This window comes from Adelges cooleyi, unplaced genomic scaffold (genome assembly GCF_023614345.1).
Source record: "Adelges cooleyi isolate 19-005CV unplaced genomic scaffold, UGA_ACOO_1.1 ACOO_flye_CR_arks_rails_tigmint_CR_PRNA_30, whole genome shotgun sequence".
In the NCBI taxonomy this organism is placed as follows: Eukaryota; Metazoa; Arthropoda; class Insecta; order Hemiptera; family Adelgidae; genus Adelges; species Adelges cooleyi.
Genome location: NW_026095971.1, coordinates 19,834,087 through 19,852,940, shown reverse-complemented (window position 1 = coordinate 19,852,940; position 18,854 = coordinate 19,834,087). Strand labels below are relative to the sequence as shown.

Sequence of the window (18,854 nt, the reverse complement as noted above, 5' to 3'; positions counted from 1 at the left end):
CTGGTGGAGTGACACGCACAAAAATATAAATAAGATGCCAAATAATTAAGTAATTATAAAATGAGATATTAGCGCGTAGATGGTAAGATGCCAACTGATTAGTCTATAGGTGGATGCGAATACTGTCCCCTAGGGCAAGTCACGTCACTCCCTCTCCTCTAGCTATTATATATTTCTATTTGTATTATGCGCCCAGACCAGGGTGCTGTCTGACATATTAGACCTCCCAGGTTTGGTTTGGAAGTAACGATATCCACCAGTCATGAACAATACTATTATTACTAATAATATGTCAGGCAAATGCCATCGTTATACAGGTAAAAAGAAGTACAACATTTCTGGCATAGAATATATAATACCATTGATTAAAATTACTAACTTAAAATCAATGGTAATGTATTACAGGGAGATTTTATACTGTGGTAGTTTTTTTTTTTAGATGTAGGCACAATTTAATAGTTATTAATAAAAATGAATTTTCATTTTGAATTGATAATACATAAGTATATATATATATTAATTATTTAATACAATTGAATCAAGTTTTATGTTATTAATGTATCATCCGGCTCTTCGACTTTACTATCAACTTGTAATGAAACTTTACGTAATACTTTGTTTATAACATCGTTCAATGCTTCTCGAGCTCCAATATCAAGTAGGTTCAAGCAAGCCTAAAACATTTTAACAACATGCTTTAGTAACTAATATTACAATAATTATACATTTACAATGGACTTCTTGTAAACATTATGTTTTTAATTACCTCCATTTCAAGTCCAGGCTGCATAAAAAACATTCAATAACATAATATAAAAATAATTGGATATACTATTTATGCGTTGTTTTTCTATAGTTATCAAGCACAGATCTTAGAGTATAAAACTTTATCACTTCCTATGTTTAATTTGGGTTAATTTAATTGCCATTAGTATTTATTTATGATATTTTTAAAAAAAATGTGTTAATTAATTTATATATCAAACTCTTGGGTTCGCCTGTCGTCAATATAAAAAAAATTATTAATTGCAATAATTTATCAGGGTTATTACTTATCAGTGATAGAAATAAGAAATTTCAAGATCAGTACTTGGTAATGCACATTACCAAGCGCTGGCACAACAGAAGAATTGAAGGAAATGCGAAAAGCAGAGCAGACGTAGGAGGAAAAAAGAGAGGGAAAGATGTTTTTACATTCTAGTAGTTTAGAAAAATAATATATAGTGGAGTGATAATAATGTGGTTTATTATCTATCAATTACAATTTCTAGATCTGTGTTAATAATTTATACACATATATTAATGCTTATACAAGTGTACAAGATAGTGTATTAACCCTTTGACGATCGAATCAGAATACACAGATGCTACTCTATAAGTAGAGATTGGATTAGAAATGGAGAATAATAGAAAAAAAAGATTTTAAATCTTGGAGCAAATGGCGTACATATACTTCTTATTTTTAAAATAGCTAAATTATAGCTAACAGAGTGAAGCACATAATTCGCCCTGGGTAATATAATGTTGGTTTATTAGATAACAATATATTATAAAAAGACAACAAACACATTTGGGGTAAAAACGTATATCTACGTCAACACTCTTCATGGCAAAACTTTTAAAATTGTATAAACACATCGTTGCTTTTCAAAGGGCTAAGGATGACTATGCTACCATGAATTATAAATAATTAGGTATTATTATATCATATTTAGTTCAAAAGTACTACTAAAAACATAATTTGCTTAATTGGGTTAATTAATTTAGTACTTAATTTTTATTAATAATTACTTGTAAAATCGTGTCTCCTTGTTGCAACTTAAGTACTGCAATAAGAGCTATTTCACTGTTCGATTTAACATAACAATTCTTTTCTTTAGAACCATTTACTAGCATTGGAATAACTGATTTTAAGAACTCAGAAGACAAGGTAATATTAGACTTTCCTAAATATAAGCATATGTGTGCTACTAATTGTTTGACTTCATTGCTAGCTTGATTCATCAACTGTAATTTAAAAAATAGTTATTTAATGTAATAAATTAATAATTGAGAGTTGACTATTAATTACATACTCGTATGAATGGGCTTAAAATTTGTGAAGGAATTATTACTCCAATCTTCATTAAATGCAAAAACAGATATCCACAACTTCTAACTCCATTCATGATAATTGAAACCTAAAAAAGTAACATTAGGAGGTGTCATCACAGAATAAGTTATATCATATAACAGAATTAGTAGAGTCAGTCATATAGAGAATTAGTAAATATTACGAATGTAATATTTACTTTAACTGTTTAATGAAAATTCAATTCTCAAAGAAGAGTATGCTGTGCCACTATAGTTATGTGATATAACACCTGCTGCATTTCTTTTTTCAACCAACTGATTTTTTAGTTTAAAAATAAATTACCTTATCCGATTGCAAATGGCTTAATATTGTTTTTAAAATTTTATCACTGTATTGTGCACTATATACTGAATCTGCGGATTCTTTAAGAGCAACGAACAATGCTGAACTCCTACCATGCCTTAATACTGGATCCAAAGATATATCATCGACTATAAGAAAAATCAGTATTTGGGATATGAAAATATAGATTAAGTTAAATAAGATAAAATATATACATATATAATTTATAATATGTTAAAAATACCAAACTATCTAAATAAAAACTATTTAAATTATGTGTATAATTTTAATAGTTCGTACTTTTTGAGTTTAACTATCAAAATCTAAGAAACTAGTAGAAAAAATAAATCGATTTTTTGATTATTTATTTATATTATTTACCTAAAATGTGATCATTTAAAGCAACATTTAACTGTTCGGGAGATAACCATTTACATAAAGCTCCAAGACAGCCAGCTGTACCACTTCTGATACTATCTTCTGGATTTCCCAATCCTTCCCTTAATGTCATAAATACAGTTCTGCGAACCTGGTCAGACATTTTGTCTCCAGCTGGAGAAATGACACCACGCAAGGCTTGAAGCATTGTCTCCCTATAGTAAAAAAGTTATCATAAAAAAATTGTGGTTGTTAAAAATGTCTCATTTAAAAAAATATATATATATATACTTTATAGCCATATCTTCAGAATTTTTTACTCCAGAATGAAGGTCAACAAAAATGGTTTCCGTGCGGGAATGTACAACAATAAGATGACTTAAAGCGTTGGCTGCTTTAAGTCTAACTTGTCTATTTGGGTCTTGTAGAGATTTTAAAAACGTTGTTTGTAGCTGAGGTAAAAATTGCTTTAAATTACTACCAGTCTTCGCTAATAACAAAGCAACCGTTTCTAATATCGCAGATTTAATACTCCATGTATAACGTTCATTTAAAATACGTATAAGTGGCCCAGTCATGTTCAGTACAGGTGATGTTAATCCTTCTTTAGCTGTAACTTTTACAACTTCTCCCCAACCTTGTGCAGCTTGTTCTTTAATTTCTGGACTTCCACTAAGAATGGCTTCTCTAAAGATAGGAACAAATGGATCAGCTCCCTAAAAACAATTTAACAACTGTATATAATATTTTATTAATAAAGGCTACTAAAAAAAAAAAAAAAACTGTATATAATAGTTATAATATAATTTTATAGTAGTAGTTACACTGATAAAAAATGTTTTTTATTGAAAGTTACTCATCTAAATTATAATAAGCTAGTTTCCACTAAAACACTTGATTCTTTAAACAACTAAAATAGGTTATCAAAATTTCATGTTATAGTCATTTTATTCTATATACTAATTATTATGTAGTTAAAAAAGGTTTCAGCTAATATAATCATTATTATATTTAATTATTAAAAATAATATGTAATATTTTGTAAAAAAAATTATAAAACTATTGGAATAAATTTTTATTTTAATAAAATATTAATTTATAAAATAAAATTATTTTTTAAAAACAGAGGTACTCTCTTGTCAATTGTCACTTCAAACTTTTGATACTATTGTAGAACTTTATTTTAATACTCTTTAATTTACCTTTGATATACAGAATCCAGGTAAATGTTCTAAATTTTTATTGTCGCTCATTACAAATTTAATTGCTTGTCGTATTTCAAATATTAAATGGTTACTTTGCTTTGTATCAACAGACTAAAACATAACACATCATTTAACAGTCTCATATTAAAACTATGTATCAAATATAATGTAAAAAAAAAAAAATGTAAGTATACTTTGCAAACAGCATTCAATGCTTCCCATGCTAATTGTAAATTTTTCTCATCGGAATCTTTGAACTGAAAAATAATACCATGTAATAGTTTTGGTACACAAGAACTATAATCTGCTTTTGTGTGAGTACAAAATGCTGCTAATAATTGTAATGCTGATTGTTTTTGAGAAGTATTATCTGATTGTGTAGCATCTAATAATAAATCAACCATTGTTCCAGCATCATCACAAACTGCTAATACCACAGATTGACAGTAAATCAATTCCTATAAAAAAAAAAAGTGATAAATTTATATATTTTCTTCTTCTAATTAACACAACTTTAATTACATCAGCTGCAGATTCAGTCTTCGATAAAGCAGTTAATAGAGCAGGTAATATTTTGTGTAGATATTTATTAAGTGCTTCACCAGCAACAGATGCTAAAATTGACAATGCTTTTGTATTAACAGGAGGCTGAGTTAACTGAGGGATTAAATAAGGCAAAACAACTCTCGATTTGACTGCCATTACTTGGCGTAATCCATCAAGTGTTCTTTCAGCAATTTCTGGATCAGGGTTATTCTAGAAAATAAAATGTATTTTTTTTATAAAATAACAATATATAACAATTATTTATTATTATAAACAAGAAATTAGTACCAAATTATTTAACATAGGAGGTAATATATCATCTAATGCACGATGACCAACAGTTGAATGAAGGCTATCAAATGTTTTAGCAGCAGCTTGTCTCACAGAAGGTAAAGGATCAGTTAATGCTCGACTTGAAAAAAATAAACATATATTATAAAAATAAATTTTAATAGTATTTATTAAATATAAGTTACAAAAAATATATATGATGTAAGCTACACTACTAATAGCCATATAAAAGTAAAGCTATAATAAAGGGTGATAAATACTCTTCCATCGGCTACATTACAATTAGCGGTGTTTATGTGCATATCATTTGTTATGTGTATATTTTTCCAAAATAAAAGTTCAGCAAATAGCAAATAGAAATAAAAATCAAAGGGGTTGAAACCCCTTAGTATACATGGGATATTCCACGCCTATATCCACCCCATTTACTTTTGCATAGATTTTATTAAAATTTTACACTTAGTACCAATCATAAATTGTTTATTTTTTCAGTTTTTAACCTTAGACAAGTTATGACTTTTAGAAAATTTGATTAGTGTTAAAAATATAAATTTAAATTGTTTTTTCACGATTAATGTAATAACTAATAATTAATTTTTTTCAATATATTGGGAAATCACCATCCCTCTCTCATGATGGTTTTTAAAATCACACAAAAATTCTAAATTGATACATTAAATATCATTTAATCGCCTAAATAATATATTTGTATTTCCTAATATACTCGTACATAGATGGAATATATTGTCTTCTTAATAACATTGTATAGGTTTCCAAGTTTCCATATTTTGTTTATCTTATGGACACACTCTAACGTGAGACTCTATTTTCGTTTATTAATTATACAAATGGATATGAAGAAATTTAATTTAAAAAAAAGATTACCTGACGGTGGGTACAAGACTATCGACAAAAGTCAATACCATTTCTCTGCTGGTGGATGCCATAATTTCTGATAAACCAATACAGACACCTTGTCGTTGATCAGCGTGTTCCGATTCCAAACCTTTTTCTAGTATAGGTATTATGTCAGGTAAAACACGTTCTCCTAGTTTTCGCACTAGATCTCCTAATGTTCTTGCAGCTACTTGTCTTTTGTCAAAACTTGTACTTGCCAGACATCCCAACAATAAAGTAAATAATGTTGGCAATATTTCTCTTAGTGTACGTGGTGTATTTGTTACAACCACTTTCCAAACGTGCAATGCAGCTTGTCGTACCATTAAAGCAACATCGGAACGACCCATATACAAACCGGCTAATACTCTGTTACGCCTTTCTGCTCCCAGAGTGCCAATAATTGCCTAAAAGCGTAAATTTAAACATATATTTTCAAAACATTAAAGCATAACAAATTATACTTTTTAATACAAATATCTTATGATTACCACAATAATTATTTAATTTTTAATTTTTCACCATTAAACTGAATTAATATTACCTTATGAGAATGTTCTGTACCAAAGTTATCATCATCACTTGCTGTTTCTGTACTCATTTTACCAGATACACCAGAAATACGGTATAATAAATCACCTAGTAATTGGACTGAACTAAAATGCAAAAGTATCAAAAATTTTTATTTTTATAAACGTGCTATACTACATAATGTTTCTTAAATATATATTACAGTAAGACTATTAACACTCTTGTAGAAAATAATCATCGGAAACTCGTTTTCCATTTTTCTCTGATACCAAAATTTATTATTTCCTACTATTTAATTATGAAATAATTAGACATAAGATACCTGAATCGAATACGCCAATTATCATCAAATAAACCTCGTTCCAGTTCAGGTAATAATAGCTGAATAGCAGATTCAGCATACATGTTAACTATACGTTGACCCGCTTTTAGAGCTGTTTCACGAACAAATTCATTTTCATCCGCTAATGCCTATTAAAGTATAAGTATAATTAAAATAAATTTCTATTATTAAATTTTATGGCAAACTATCAACAAATTAAACTATATTTTACTTTGAGAATAGGGGTAATAATTTGATTTATATAAGGAATAAAGTCATCATTGAATACACCAGGCATATAAATGAACATCATGATATAACCATCTTTAACTTGAGGCGCAATATCAGTACGTTCGGCTGTTGCAATTATTTCTGCAAAAAAAAAAATACAAATTAAGTGTTTATAATCTTATTGGGCTAAATATTTTTTATTAATAAAGGCTATAATAAAAAAAATGTAAAAAAAAGTGTTTATATTATATATAAATGTAATACATATGTATATAAATTATATAATTTATATATATATATATATTTATAAATTATAGTGGACGATAAAATACGGCTAAAGGAATTTAAGTTGACTTGCCCGCCCAAAAAATTCTCATAAATATCTTAGTTATAGTTTTGTTATAAACTTGTACCACTAGAAACGTAACTAAAAAAATTTGAATTTTTTCATAAAATAAAATTGTGTTCAAAAAATAAATTATTTCACTAGAGACCAAAAGACAAGGCAAAACTTAAGTGGAATATGTTAAATAAAACCCTAATTTTAAACATATTTCTTACTAGACAAAGCGCACAGACTAAAATAAACCCCAAGTCACGTACCCAGTCCTAGGCAGGCTACAATAGGATGTTATTAATGAAGCATATCATTATAAAAAAGAAGCTAAAATTGTTTGGTACAAACAAAAAATATAAATGATATTATAATATTTAGTCTATTTATTTGGTGACATTAATAATAAGTTGTTTTAATTATATTTACCTGGCATCAAACTATGCAACTTGCTTACACCCAGTCCACCAACTACTTCACTTAGACCTTGAGCAGCACCAGACCTATCAACTGAACTAGCTTCTGATGTAAGAGTTTGCATTAACCAAGGTAATAGATCTTGGAAGCTTGTCTCTCCCATTCCTCGAACCATGGCTCCAAGAGCGCGTGCAGATACTGTTCGTACTTCTGGAACTGGATCTAATAAAGAATTCTTCAATCCTGGTATTATGCTAGGTAAATAAGGTGTCAAGTCTTTTTGGTCAGTTAATGAGTACATATTTCCAATAATTTGAGCAGCCATCTTTCTTGTTTCAGTTGAACGATCAATAAATGCTCGTTTTACAACAGGCATTATTAAAGCAAGAGATGGAGCATCAATAAAGTGAACAAATTTAGTATTTAACAAAATTTGTAAACAAGGAGCTGTTTTATTTGATGGATTCTGTAAAGCTTCAAGAAGTACTGGTACGATAGCTAAAATAGGAAAACCAAAAAGTAGATTAATAAATTGTAATTGATTTAAATAAGAAAAATCACATTTATTTATAACAGCCTTATATATTAATAAAAATAGTATAATTACCTTGAATTTCTGGATTTCTTATAACTGAACCAATAACTTTTAAAGCTTGAGCCCCAGCTTCTTGAACACTAATGTGTGAATCACTCAAAACCTCAATTAACTTTGGAACAATACTAGGGAGACACGATGAAAGCTGCTTAGGGGCACAATATGCCATAGCCCCTAATAATTCTACTGATCCTATTGAACAATAAAAACATAATACAAATTAATTAAACCAATATTTTCAATAGTTCACAAGAAAAAATATAATAGTATTTACCAGTTTTTGTTCTCCAGGAATCTCCTTCTAAAGCATTTAACAATGATGGCAAAATAAGTTTGACGCCGTGGGCTGACAGTTTACTCATTATTGCTTTAGAACAGTCATAAGTAGCTGTTCTTACATATTCACTGTTATCTCCAAAACATGATAATAAATAAGGCAAAACATGAACAATATAAGGTTCAAATAAACGCCCTAAAGTTGAGCACAACATTTCAAATGCAAATAGTGCCCCTTCACGTTTTTTGTAATTTTTTTTATCTTGTATTGCTTCAGTTAATGTACTCATTATATCATATTGTTTTAAGCTAAGGATACCAAGTCCTTTTATGACACCTGCAATTCCATGAGCAGCCCCTTTACGTTCTCCAAATGATGCTGAATTGAAAAGTTTACCAAGAAGTTTTTTTAATATAGCTGCTGCATCATCTTTAACCATAGGCATTAAAGGTGATAAACAATTTGCTACAGCTTCTTGAACTTCTTGAGAAGGTGTAGATAATGCTTCGAGAAGTCTATTAGTTATAGGTTTTAGTTTAGGATCATTTGTAACCAAATGTCTTGCCAAACATCCCATACATACAACAACACCCAGCCGAACATTATCAAAACTTTCAGAAGATGTAGCTTTCTTTGAAAATTTCTCAAAAATACTCATCAGTCTGTCTACGTTATTTTTACCATGTATATTTACAACTGCTACAGCTGCTTTAAGCATATGTTCTCGAACAATATTATTTCTATCATCTAAACTTGTAGAAACAAAAAAATTGACTAGTTGTATTACCATATCATCACTTAGTAGTAATGATAGTTCTTCTAATGCCATTGCAACTCCAACACGACCTTGCCAATCATCTAATTCAATGTTTTCTTCTGGTTTCTAAGTATAAAAAAAATATAGCTAAGCGACATATAAATAATATAACATAAACATTTTTTTTGCTCAAAAATGTAGTTTAATTTACTATAGAAATAACTAACAAAATGATCGTATAATGATACGTAATTTGTTTGTTTCTTACCAAAATTTTACTATTGTACATAACAAGAAGTTTTTTTAATGCATTATTAGTAGCGTTAATTGGAGAATCTTTCAAAAAAGAAAACAATGCTATAGAAACTGCCTTTTGCACATCAGTAACTGGATGTACAACATCTTCTAACAAATTTTCTAGCAGTCCATTAACTTTGATATCTAACTTTGCAAGTACCCAAAGATCATCTGCCAAATTTCTGAAAAAAAAGCAAATTTTATAAATGGATAGGTAAGTATATAGCACGTTTTCATAATTTAAAAAAAAAACTGAATTAAAACAAACCTATTTTCTTCATAAATATCAAATTTTGTGATCCAAATTCTTTTGGTAATTTTTAAAATTATTTGAGTATCTTTTTTGGACGTTGGAAAAGCAGCTACAACCATTTTCAATGCTTGTATTGCAGTATTTCTTACTTTAGTAGATGGATCTTGTAAAGCTGATAATAAACATAAAATTTCATCTCGATTCGCTGGATCACACTTTTCATCGGTAGAACAACTTTCAGCTACTGTTAAGTAAGCTAAAACAGCTTTATCTTGAAGGTTGTTTGATGAACGGCTAATAATTTCAGATAACAATTGAAACATTTGAATACGAGGCAAAAATTTAGGCCGTTGTAAATCTAAATTGCTCTTGGCTTTTGAAACAGCTTTAGGACGGATAGCTGCTTGATTATGTGTTAATAATAAACAATCATATACCAAAGAATGATCAAAGGGCAAATCCAACATTACTGCCCTGATAAGAGTAAAAGCATAACAATATGCTGGTGAAGTCATTTCTTGTCCTTCATTATGTGTTAAGTCACAAAACAATTTTACTAATCTAATTGAAGCTTTTTCTGTAATAAAAGAATACATACAATGAATATGCAATAAAAGAAAAACAATTAATGATGTATATACATTAAGGGTGGTCCTTTAAAGTTGATTTTTAAATGTTAACATCAACGCCCCTTGAAAAGTTTCTATGTATAATACAAATGTAATATAAAAAAAAAAAAACTGTTCAATATTAATTTTAATCCGTGCCCAAAAAAAGGGTTGAAGTTTAAATGGGTTAGGAAAGTAGGAAAAAAGTTATGCATTGATCTATGCAAAATGTTGAAAACCTATGTTAAATCCCATTTAAACTTCAACCTTTTTGAGGCGCTAGTTAAAATAAATATTTTTTGAATTTTTTTTTCATCAAATTTTTTTATACTTAGAAACTTTTGAGGGGGCATCGTGGTTAAAATTCGAAAATAAAATTTCTTAGGACCCCTCTAGTATGTATATATAGTTTTTTTTTTTTACCAATGTCTTCTTGTAACCAAGCTTCATCTAACTGGCACTTTGGTTTTAGTTTGCGAAGTGTTAAATACGCTATAGCTCGTATACTAGAATCTGATATCTTTAAACGTCCATTTTTTGTTTTGCTAACTGCTTTGGTTTTTTTTGTTTCATCAGCATTAAAAGCACAAAAAGCTAAATCAATAAATACTTTTTTTAAGAGTGGTGCTGCAATAATAGACTGTAAATTTGATATTATTCCTGGTAGTAAATACCGCAACGATTGAGAAACTAGGAGTGTATTTCCAGCTACTATTCCATTCAACATAGATACTACATTCAAAATATCATTCTTCATCTGTAAATTATAAAATATAATTTAAAAAAAAAATAGCACTTTCCAATTCTATAAATAATACCAAAATATTTACAAATTGATCATGATTGGTTAAATTATACATTATTATAATTTCACAAAATTGTAGCCCATATCAAAATATTATGTTATTAAAAAATACTTCAATCATTTAAATTACTTACAATGTTATAAAAAGAAAATAATATAACCATTACTTACGTTACACAATCTATTTCTAATAGATGATTCCTTTTTTAATTCAATATCCATAGCTTCTTTTTGTTTAGGTGATAGTTCTGGTTTTTTCAGTTTGCCTTCTTTAATTTTTTTAGCTTCTATTTCTTTTTTTAGCATTATTTCTTCTTGTTGTTCTTTAAATGAATATGCTTTACTTTCACGTTTCATATTCTTAATATTTAACGGATCCTCATTTTCTTTACTTTAAAAATAATAATAATGTACACTTATTTATTAATTAATTACAATTTTAACTATTTGTCATTACTCTGCTAAAACAGATTTGTTGTATAATTCTCCTTCTGGGAATAAAAATATGGCATACTCCTCTTCCGTCACGCTTAGATAATCATTGTTATATTCTAAATATTGTCTAATTTTTTCAATAACTGGAGGTATAATTACATCACCATTTATTTTTGAAATAGTGCTTATAGCATTTTCCATACACTAATAAAGATAAATTTTTTTTTAAAAAATCACAATATTATAATTTATAATACATATGAATATTAAAATAAGATAAACAAATAATTTACTCGTAAAGGTACATAATCTTCTACAAAACATTTTATGAGTTTCTTTTCATATAATCTGATAAAAACAGATGGTTTTATTTGATAACGTTTCAAAATTGTAATCCACAAATTAGGAGCGTATGTTTCTAAAAGTTAATAATAATATTTACAATATTACATAAGTAGATATATAGACATATTAGATTATAACTACTTTTAATAAATTAATGGATAGTATGCCATACATTTTTAAGTTTTAAAATTGTTGTTAAAGTTCAACATCTCACCAAGTACTACTGATGGGATGTAAAATGTTATTTTATCTCCTAAACATGTGCAGTATCACAGTTTGTGAGTTCTTAAGAAGACTAGCACCGTTCACAGATTCTTACGAAAAGTAGCATGGTTCAAGTTCTTACGAAGACTAGCACCATTAGGCTATTGTTCCTATTGTTACAAACGGTGCTAGTTTTTGTAAGAAATTTGCGAACAGTGCTACTTTTCGTAAGGTCATCGCCAATGGTGTTAGTTTTTGCTAGAACTTGAACGGTGCTACTTTTCATACGGGGCGTCGATATGACCTATAACTTTTTGGGTGCAAATAAATGGTATACTTATATGTTTATTATAAGACATAAAAATATCTTGCAACTGGGCACTATTAACTATTTAAGTCACTGAACATGTGTTATATAAGTTCATGTGTAGGAATTATTTTGATTATGTATTAATGATAGCATGAATTAATAAATAGGGATTGATAAATAAATTGAAGATTAAAAATAAATACCGATTAAAGGATGGTGTGATGGTTTTAATGATTCAAAAGCCAACATTTTTTGTTCCTCTTCTCCAATATTCGTATTCTGGCATAATATTGTGATAGTTTCCACCAAATGTTTTGGGAGTATAACTAGAGTATTCTAATATACAAACATGAAAAAAAAAAAAAAAAAAAACAATTTCAAAAACTACTTCAAAAAGAATAAAGCCTTTTTATTAAGTACAGCTTACATTTTGCAGAACGTTTATTGTTTCAACTAACAATGATGCCGCTAATTTAGATCCTCCGGGCGATGAAACTGCTTTTGCCACATTTTTTTTAGTTTCAATTCTCAAAGTCGACTTTATAGATAAGAGACTTAAAACTATAGATTTGTAGTATAGTTCGACAGATCCATTTATTTTATCAACATGCATATCAAGTACTAGTAAACTGAACATGCAAATTTTGTTCATAACTAAAATCAATTATAACATTCATAATTTACATTTTAAATTCAATAGTTTTTTTTATTTATAATAAAGTTTTATGTATCAAATATAAAACCAAAGTTATACCTTCTTCTGAAAACTGTAATAACAGCTTTTCAGATAAAAATGGAAGTTTACTCGGATTAAGTACTAAATTCCAAAATTGAGTGAATCCATTATCTTGATTTAATTTAGAGTTTTCTTTTATTAGATGTAACAACAAGCAAGCAACATAAATAGATTCAGTGGCTACAGGAATCTAAAATTAAATGATATAACAAAATTTTATTAGACTTAGTTTAGTTTTTATGTCCGTTATTTCTATTGATCGGTGCTTAGACACTTTATAAATTTAGCATGTTTAGGATTACAGCTGGCTGCTGACCTAACATTACCATACAAGTTTTGCGACCTATGTTTAAAGATATGCATTATATACATGAGAGGACTTGAAATCCATAATGTTCTTAGTGCCAATACATTGATTTTGAGTTATTCTCTTTTTTTTTTTTAACAAGCCCTGGTTGATACTGCACATACTATTTATACAAATTGTTTTCAACTATTAAAATTGATCGAGGTAAGTTGCGCGTTTTACATGTTATCAGGCTTGGCTTTTAATATAATATTTGGGGTTTAACTTAATATTTATTTTTTTGCACTTAGCTCATTATTGATTTTCAGTCCAGTAGTATGTAATATATATTGTATGTAATGTAATGTAATATGTAATGTATATTGTATGTAATATTATTATTTTATTTAATGTTATAGTTAGCAATTTAAATATTGATTTTCATAGATTTTTATAACATCAATTCAAATCTAAAATCTATTAATACTATCACTTTTATCTTTTAACTTAGATGTACAGTGTGACATTAAGTTGGAACATTATATCTGTTGGATATTGTTTTTTTATACTTTGAAATAATAAAATTGTTAGAAAACAAGTTAAATCTGGATAAAAAATTAAATACAACAATAGTCGCATAACTGTGTTATTGATACATTATCTGTGATTGTGTTAAATATCAACCCAGTCCATTATAAAAAAAATATATTCATTAAGCACTGCTATTTAGTATACTATTTTATTTGATATTAATAATTTTTTTTTTGTTCTTTATACATTTTTTTTAAATTACTGTGTTAATTACGGTGTTGCATCGCCCATTTTTAAGGAGTAAAGTACAGGCAATTTTTTACAAAATCTTAATTTATAGGTTAAACTTATTATTATATTAATTTTATAGGTTAAAATTTATAGGTGTGATGTGTAATTATGAGTTCAATAACTAGGACTCTATTTTGGTAGGTAATTTATTTTTTGGACTATCACAGCATCCTTGAAAGCGATTTAAAAATGTTTTTTCATCTCTACATGTTTAAGAAGGCTGAAAATAACTCTCTTAATTTTGGTTTTAGAGTAAAAGCGCCCATTATAAAATTAAAAAGAGAACAATATTCCGGAGGTCAAGACAGTGCGTTTTTTTCATTATTTCAAGTATAACGCTCAATACAGTTTAGAAATAACAACTATTTTAACATTTTTAAAAGACTGTAACTTTTCAAAAAATGAATTTTTTTTTAAAAAACGCACCATCTTGCCCTCCGGAATATTGTTCACTTTTAATTTTATAATGGGTGCTTTTACTCTAAAACCAAAATTAAGCAAGTTATTTTCAGTCTGCTTAACCATGTTTTTAACCACTGAAAATCACTAGTATGACGCCCTCTTAACAAAATGTAGAATAATCATATTTAAGTGTCACCAATGTGTGACTTCTTTATCAAATATATCACATATACTTATTGTGCTTTAATTAGTATAAACTGTACATTTTATTATTAAAAAAAAAAAAAATACTGTAATGAATTTTATTTAATTGTTGAGCTATATTGCTTAGTAAAATAAGATGTTTAAAAGTTTAGTTTTCATACCTGAGATGACTGAGAAAACATATCAACACAGTTTAATAATAAAGGAATGATTTCAATGGCATATTTAGAATGATCCTTTTGAAATACATGCATCATACATTCCAAATAGGCCAATTTTACTGTCATAACTGATGATTTCTTGTTGTATCCTTTCTAAAATTGAAATTAGTGTTAGTGTAAGTTAAAAACAGAAGGATAATAGACTATTTTATAATTAATTGTATCATTTTTTATTGTAGAGTTTAATATTTTTACTAGAATAATTCCACAATATTTTATACTTTTAAGTTATAAAAGATACTTACTGAAAACCAGGCTATCAATGTTTTAGTAATGGTTTTCTTGAAACTAGACCGCCATAAAGTCAACATTTGTATTGCATGTATCAACGTTTTTTCGTGCATTTCTGAATCTAACACTTTGATAAATTGCTCAACAACATAATCTGCAATTTCTTGACATTTATCATCATTGGCAACGTTATTAAAACTAAAATTACCAATTGCCTGTAAATAAATTTAATTTTATAATATTTAAAAAAATTGGATTTTATTTGTTATTTAGTTAAATTAAAAATAAACTTATATTTACTTGTAAGACATTAATTTTTTGTTCGGAGGTACTTAACTTGCCTTCAGAACCATTATAAATATTAAATAAAAGTTTTACAATACTAGATATCGCTGATGCATCACTACACTTCAATGCCAGTTCTTTACACAACTCGGATGATTCCAATCTTGCTCGCTCATTTTGTGAATAAAGATTGGCTGGAATGTTTAAAAAAAAAAAAAAAAATTATTATGGTGAAGTTTTATTAAAATTCAAAATATGTACCAGAAAATCCTTTTGTTAATTCATTGGAATAAATGCTTAAATCAATAGAAACATTAGAAATAATAGCAGATATACATTCTAATATTATTTCTGGATTACGCAGCATGGATTTTAAGACGGAAGGCAACAATTTTGATTTGAAAGTTTCCTTTGTAACTAATTTTATAGTAAACGAACACTGGCGAATAAGTTCTTGTTCAGGTCTTGTTTTACAAGTTACTCCTTCTTTGATGAAAACATCCAAAAAATTGTCCTATATTTTACAAATAAATATATAATAAAAAAAATGTGACAAATTTAGTTAACCACACCTTGCTACTTAAGGAATTTTTTTTTTTTAATAGATAGTGAAGTCAAATATTGACAGTCATACATTATTTTGAAGTTTTTGCACCAAAAGTTACTAATGTTATCATTTATACTAGCTAAGCGTTAAGAACATAACCAGCGCAGCGACAAAAATTTGTCATTTGGTTTACGATAAATAGGGTGTAGGGTGAAACCTGGATTGCGTGACTGATCATGCTCTAATCAATGAGTGGAGAGGGGCGTCATGGCCATTATCTGTCACACACCATATTGTTAGCGCAGGTCACTGGGTGTTTAGCTCTCACTGAGCAACATTGCTTTGCTTAAGAAATCAAAAAGCAAGTTTCCCAGTCTTTGGAGTTTACAGATTTGTGGCAAGTGAGGCTAAAATATAGTACTACGTAATTTAAGCTTTAAGTGAAAAATACTGTACAGTGACTCATGTTTGCAGTGTCTGTACTGTCATCGCTGTCAGGCTACATTAGGTAATGCTGCTTGAACGCTCAATGCTGTCCTGACTGGTAATACGCTTGGATCATAACATTCATAACTTATTTTTGATATAACTTCAAAACTCAAAATAATTTTTAAACTCTGATTTCACCAACATTTTCGGCGTACTCAAATATATTTACGCCTGGAAAATATAATTATAAAAAACTAGGGATTCAATATACCTTAAACTTGTTAGCAAGTTCTATATTAGTAGATGACATTGATTTTAGTAAATAAGACTCAATCACTAATACATATGGTTTTGAATTTAGTTCTTGTAAAACTTCTCCATAATATTCTAGTGAATCTTTTTCACTTAACCATATCTCATTTAAAACATTAAATGTTTTTCTACATAAACTAAAATATAACAAAAATAAACATTATTAATTAGTTTAAAATGTAAAAAAAATAAAACTAAATACTAGAAATAAATATATAATTCAATACATACAGTGTGTTTTTTGATAAAGCAATTGCATTAACTAACAATGCTTGTGATTCAATTAGTTGTTTTATTTCAGTTTTATGCTGGATGTTGAATTCTTTAAATGCAGTTTTAACAATGATGCTTACAATTAGTAGCATAAAGTAGGCTGATTTTGCTAAATTATTTCTGTAAAGCAAAAATATATTTTAAGAACACATTAAATACTACAAGGATCATTTATTTTCCAATGGATTCAATACCAATTGGCTAGGACATAGTTTTGTTCCCAATAATATAAGCAAATGTATAATTACATTAATTGTATTAAGATGGTTCTAAAATTCATTTATTTATTGTCTATAAAGATGAGTCAGGATTATAAGATGAAATATATTTTGAAATTTGTATAGTTTGTTAAATCAATATATAAATATAATGATACAAAAACAGTGTTTATTATTTGTTCCGGTATACATTATACAGAGTAATTATTTTTTTATGGCCTACCCAATTTTTAATCTTCAAGCTAATACAATTTATTCTTTTAGATTTTCTAAAGCCGTGTTATCTATCAATAAATAAAATAAAATTATCTTGCTCTTTAACTAACTATTCAGCCATCAATTTTTGATTATCTTGTGTATTGTGTACTACATTTTTCAATAAAATAGCATTTACATTTGTGATTTATTAGATTTTATTTGTATGGGGCCCATACTATGGGCACACTATAGTGTCTCATACCCATGGAAGTGTATGCACATGTATAAATAAGCAGACCTTATGCGAGATAGAGGCATGCAAAGTCTATTTTGGTGTGTACCTCTAGTACTAAGTTTGACTCTTTTTACCATTACATTACACATATTGCAAATTTATTATTAAATTAAATAATTAAAAGTATACCTAATAACAAATTTTAAATTTGTTTTATAAATTGGCTAGGTTATAGTTAATCAATTACTTGATATATTGGTTTAATATTAATATTAATATTAAGGGGTAAAACAAACATATACTAACGATATATTTTGTCGGGGAAAATGATTAATATAATCAACCAATATTGGAGTCAAATGAATAATGCATGATTTAGGTTTTGAAACCATTAATATTTTCATAAATTCTTTGACATACGACTGCGATGTCAAATCTTGATACCGGCTAAATGCAACTAATAGTGTTTCAGAAAAATTTGACCACACGTCATCTGTCAAATCTGTAAAATTAATATACAATTTATTCAATTGAAATACTACAAAAACTGTAAAACTTACTAGACTTGGCAAAATTTGAAGCATTTTTGAACAATATTTTCCGTTCTTTTAAACTAGCTGAAAGGATTTTCAAATGAAAATCTGAAAACTGCTTGTTATTCTAAAATATTAAAAAATGTATTAGTAAATAAATGTATACCATTCTAATACAATGATCGTGGCAATTAAAAATAAGAAAACCATACCCCTTTAACATCAACCATGGCGAATTCGTATTATTGAATTAATTTTAAATAAACAATAATTATACAATTTCCAAAACTTGTACTCTTATTATCCATACATCCCACTCAAAATTGACTACGTAAATTATTGAGAAAAGTTGTAAGCGGTAAGCACTAAGCTAAGCACGTCTAAGCAGAAACTTGATAAAACGCCGACCGACAACCTACATGAACGTAGAAACAAAATAATTGTTTATGTCTATCATCAAATCATAAT

The 18,854-nt window shown here is 27.8% G+C and overlaps 1 protein-coding gene across 2 annotated transcripts; it reads right to left on the bottom strand.

The window, feature by feature from the left end:
• Positions 1 to 427: 427 nt before the first annotated feature.
• Positions 428 to 18,802, bottom strand: LOC126838032 (eIF-2-alpha kinase activator GCN1). Of its 2 annotated transcripts, XM_050572115.1 has the most exons (36): positions 18,599 to 18,802; positions 18,414 to 18,513; positions 18,160 to 18,355; positions 17,161 to 17,322; positions 16,889 to 17,066; positions 15,903 to 16,155; positions 15,657 to 15,835; positions 15,371 to 15,571; positions 15,066 to 15,218; positions 13,209 to 13,380; positions 12,882 to 13,108; positions 12,658 to 12,790; positions 11,889 to 12,013; positions 11,618 to 11,799; positions 11,332 to 11,551; positions 10,779 to 11,112; positions 9,763 to 10,324; positions 9,466 to 9,676; positions 8,438 to 9,323; positions 8,176 to 8,355; positions 7,581 to 8,066; positions 6,819 to 6,958; positions 6,587 to 6,735; positions 6,278 to 6,389; positions 5,722 to 6,140; positions 4,834 to 4,957; positions 4,522 to 4,755; positions 4,194 to 4,457; positions 3,997 to 4,110; positions 3,086 to 3,510; positions 2,798 to 3,009; positions 2,417 to 2,565; positions 2,076 to 2,180; positions 1,792 to 2,007; positions 767 to 784; positions 428 to 674 (listed from the first exon to the last, which is right to left on the bottom strand). In XM_050572115.1, the coding sequence occupies exons 1-36, from the start codon at positions 18,614 to 18,616 to the stop codon at positions 546 to 548; spliced, it is 7,968 nt and encodes a 2,655-aa protein (XP_050428072.1). In that variant the 5' UTR covers positions 18,617 to 18,802; the 3' UTR covers positions 428 to 545. The 2 variants fall into 2 exon arrangements, with proteins under 2 accessions (XP_050428072.1, XP_050428073.1); XM_050572116.1 differs by lacking the exon at positions 767 to 784 and having other exon boundaries at positions 429 to 674; positions 18,599 to 18,801.
• Positions 18,803 to 18,854: the final 52 nt, after the last annotated feature.

Bases quoted from the DNA above. Each gene is read 5' to 3' on its own strand.
- LOC126838032 (XM_050572115.1), bottom strand. The intron at 6,141-6,277 runs GTAATATTAATT...TTACGCTTTTAG, and splicing joins GTACAGAACATTCTCATAAG to GCAATTATTGGCACTCTGGG. The intron at 4,756-4,833 runs GTACTAATTTCT...TTTATTTTCTAG, and splicing joins CTCCTATGTTAAATAATTTG to AATAACCCTGATCCAGAAAT.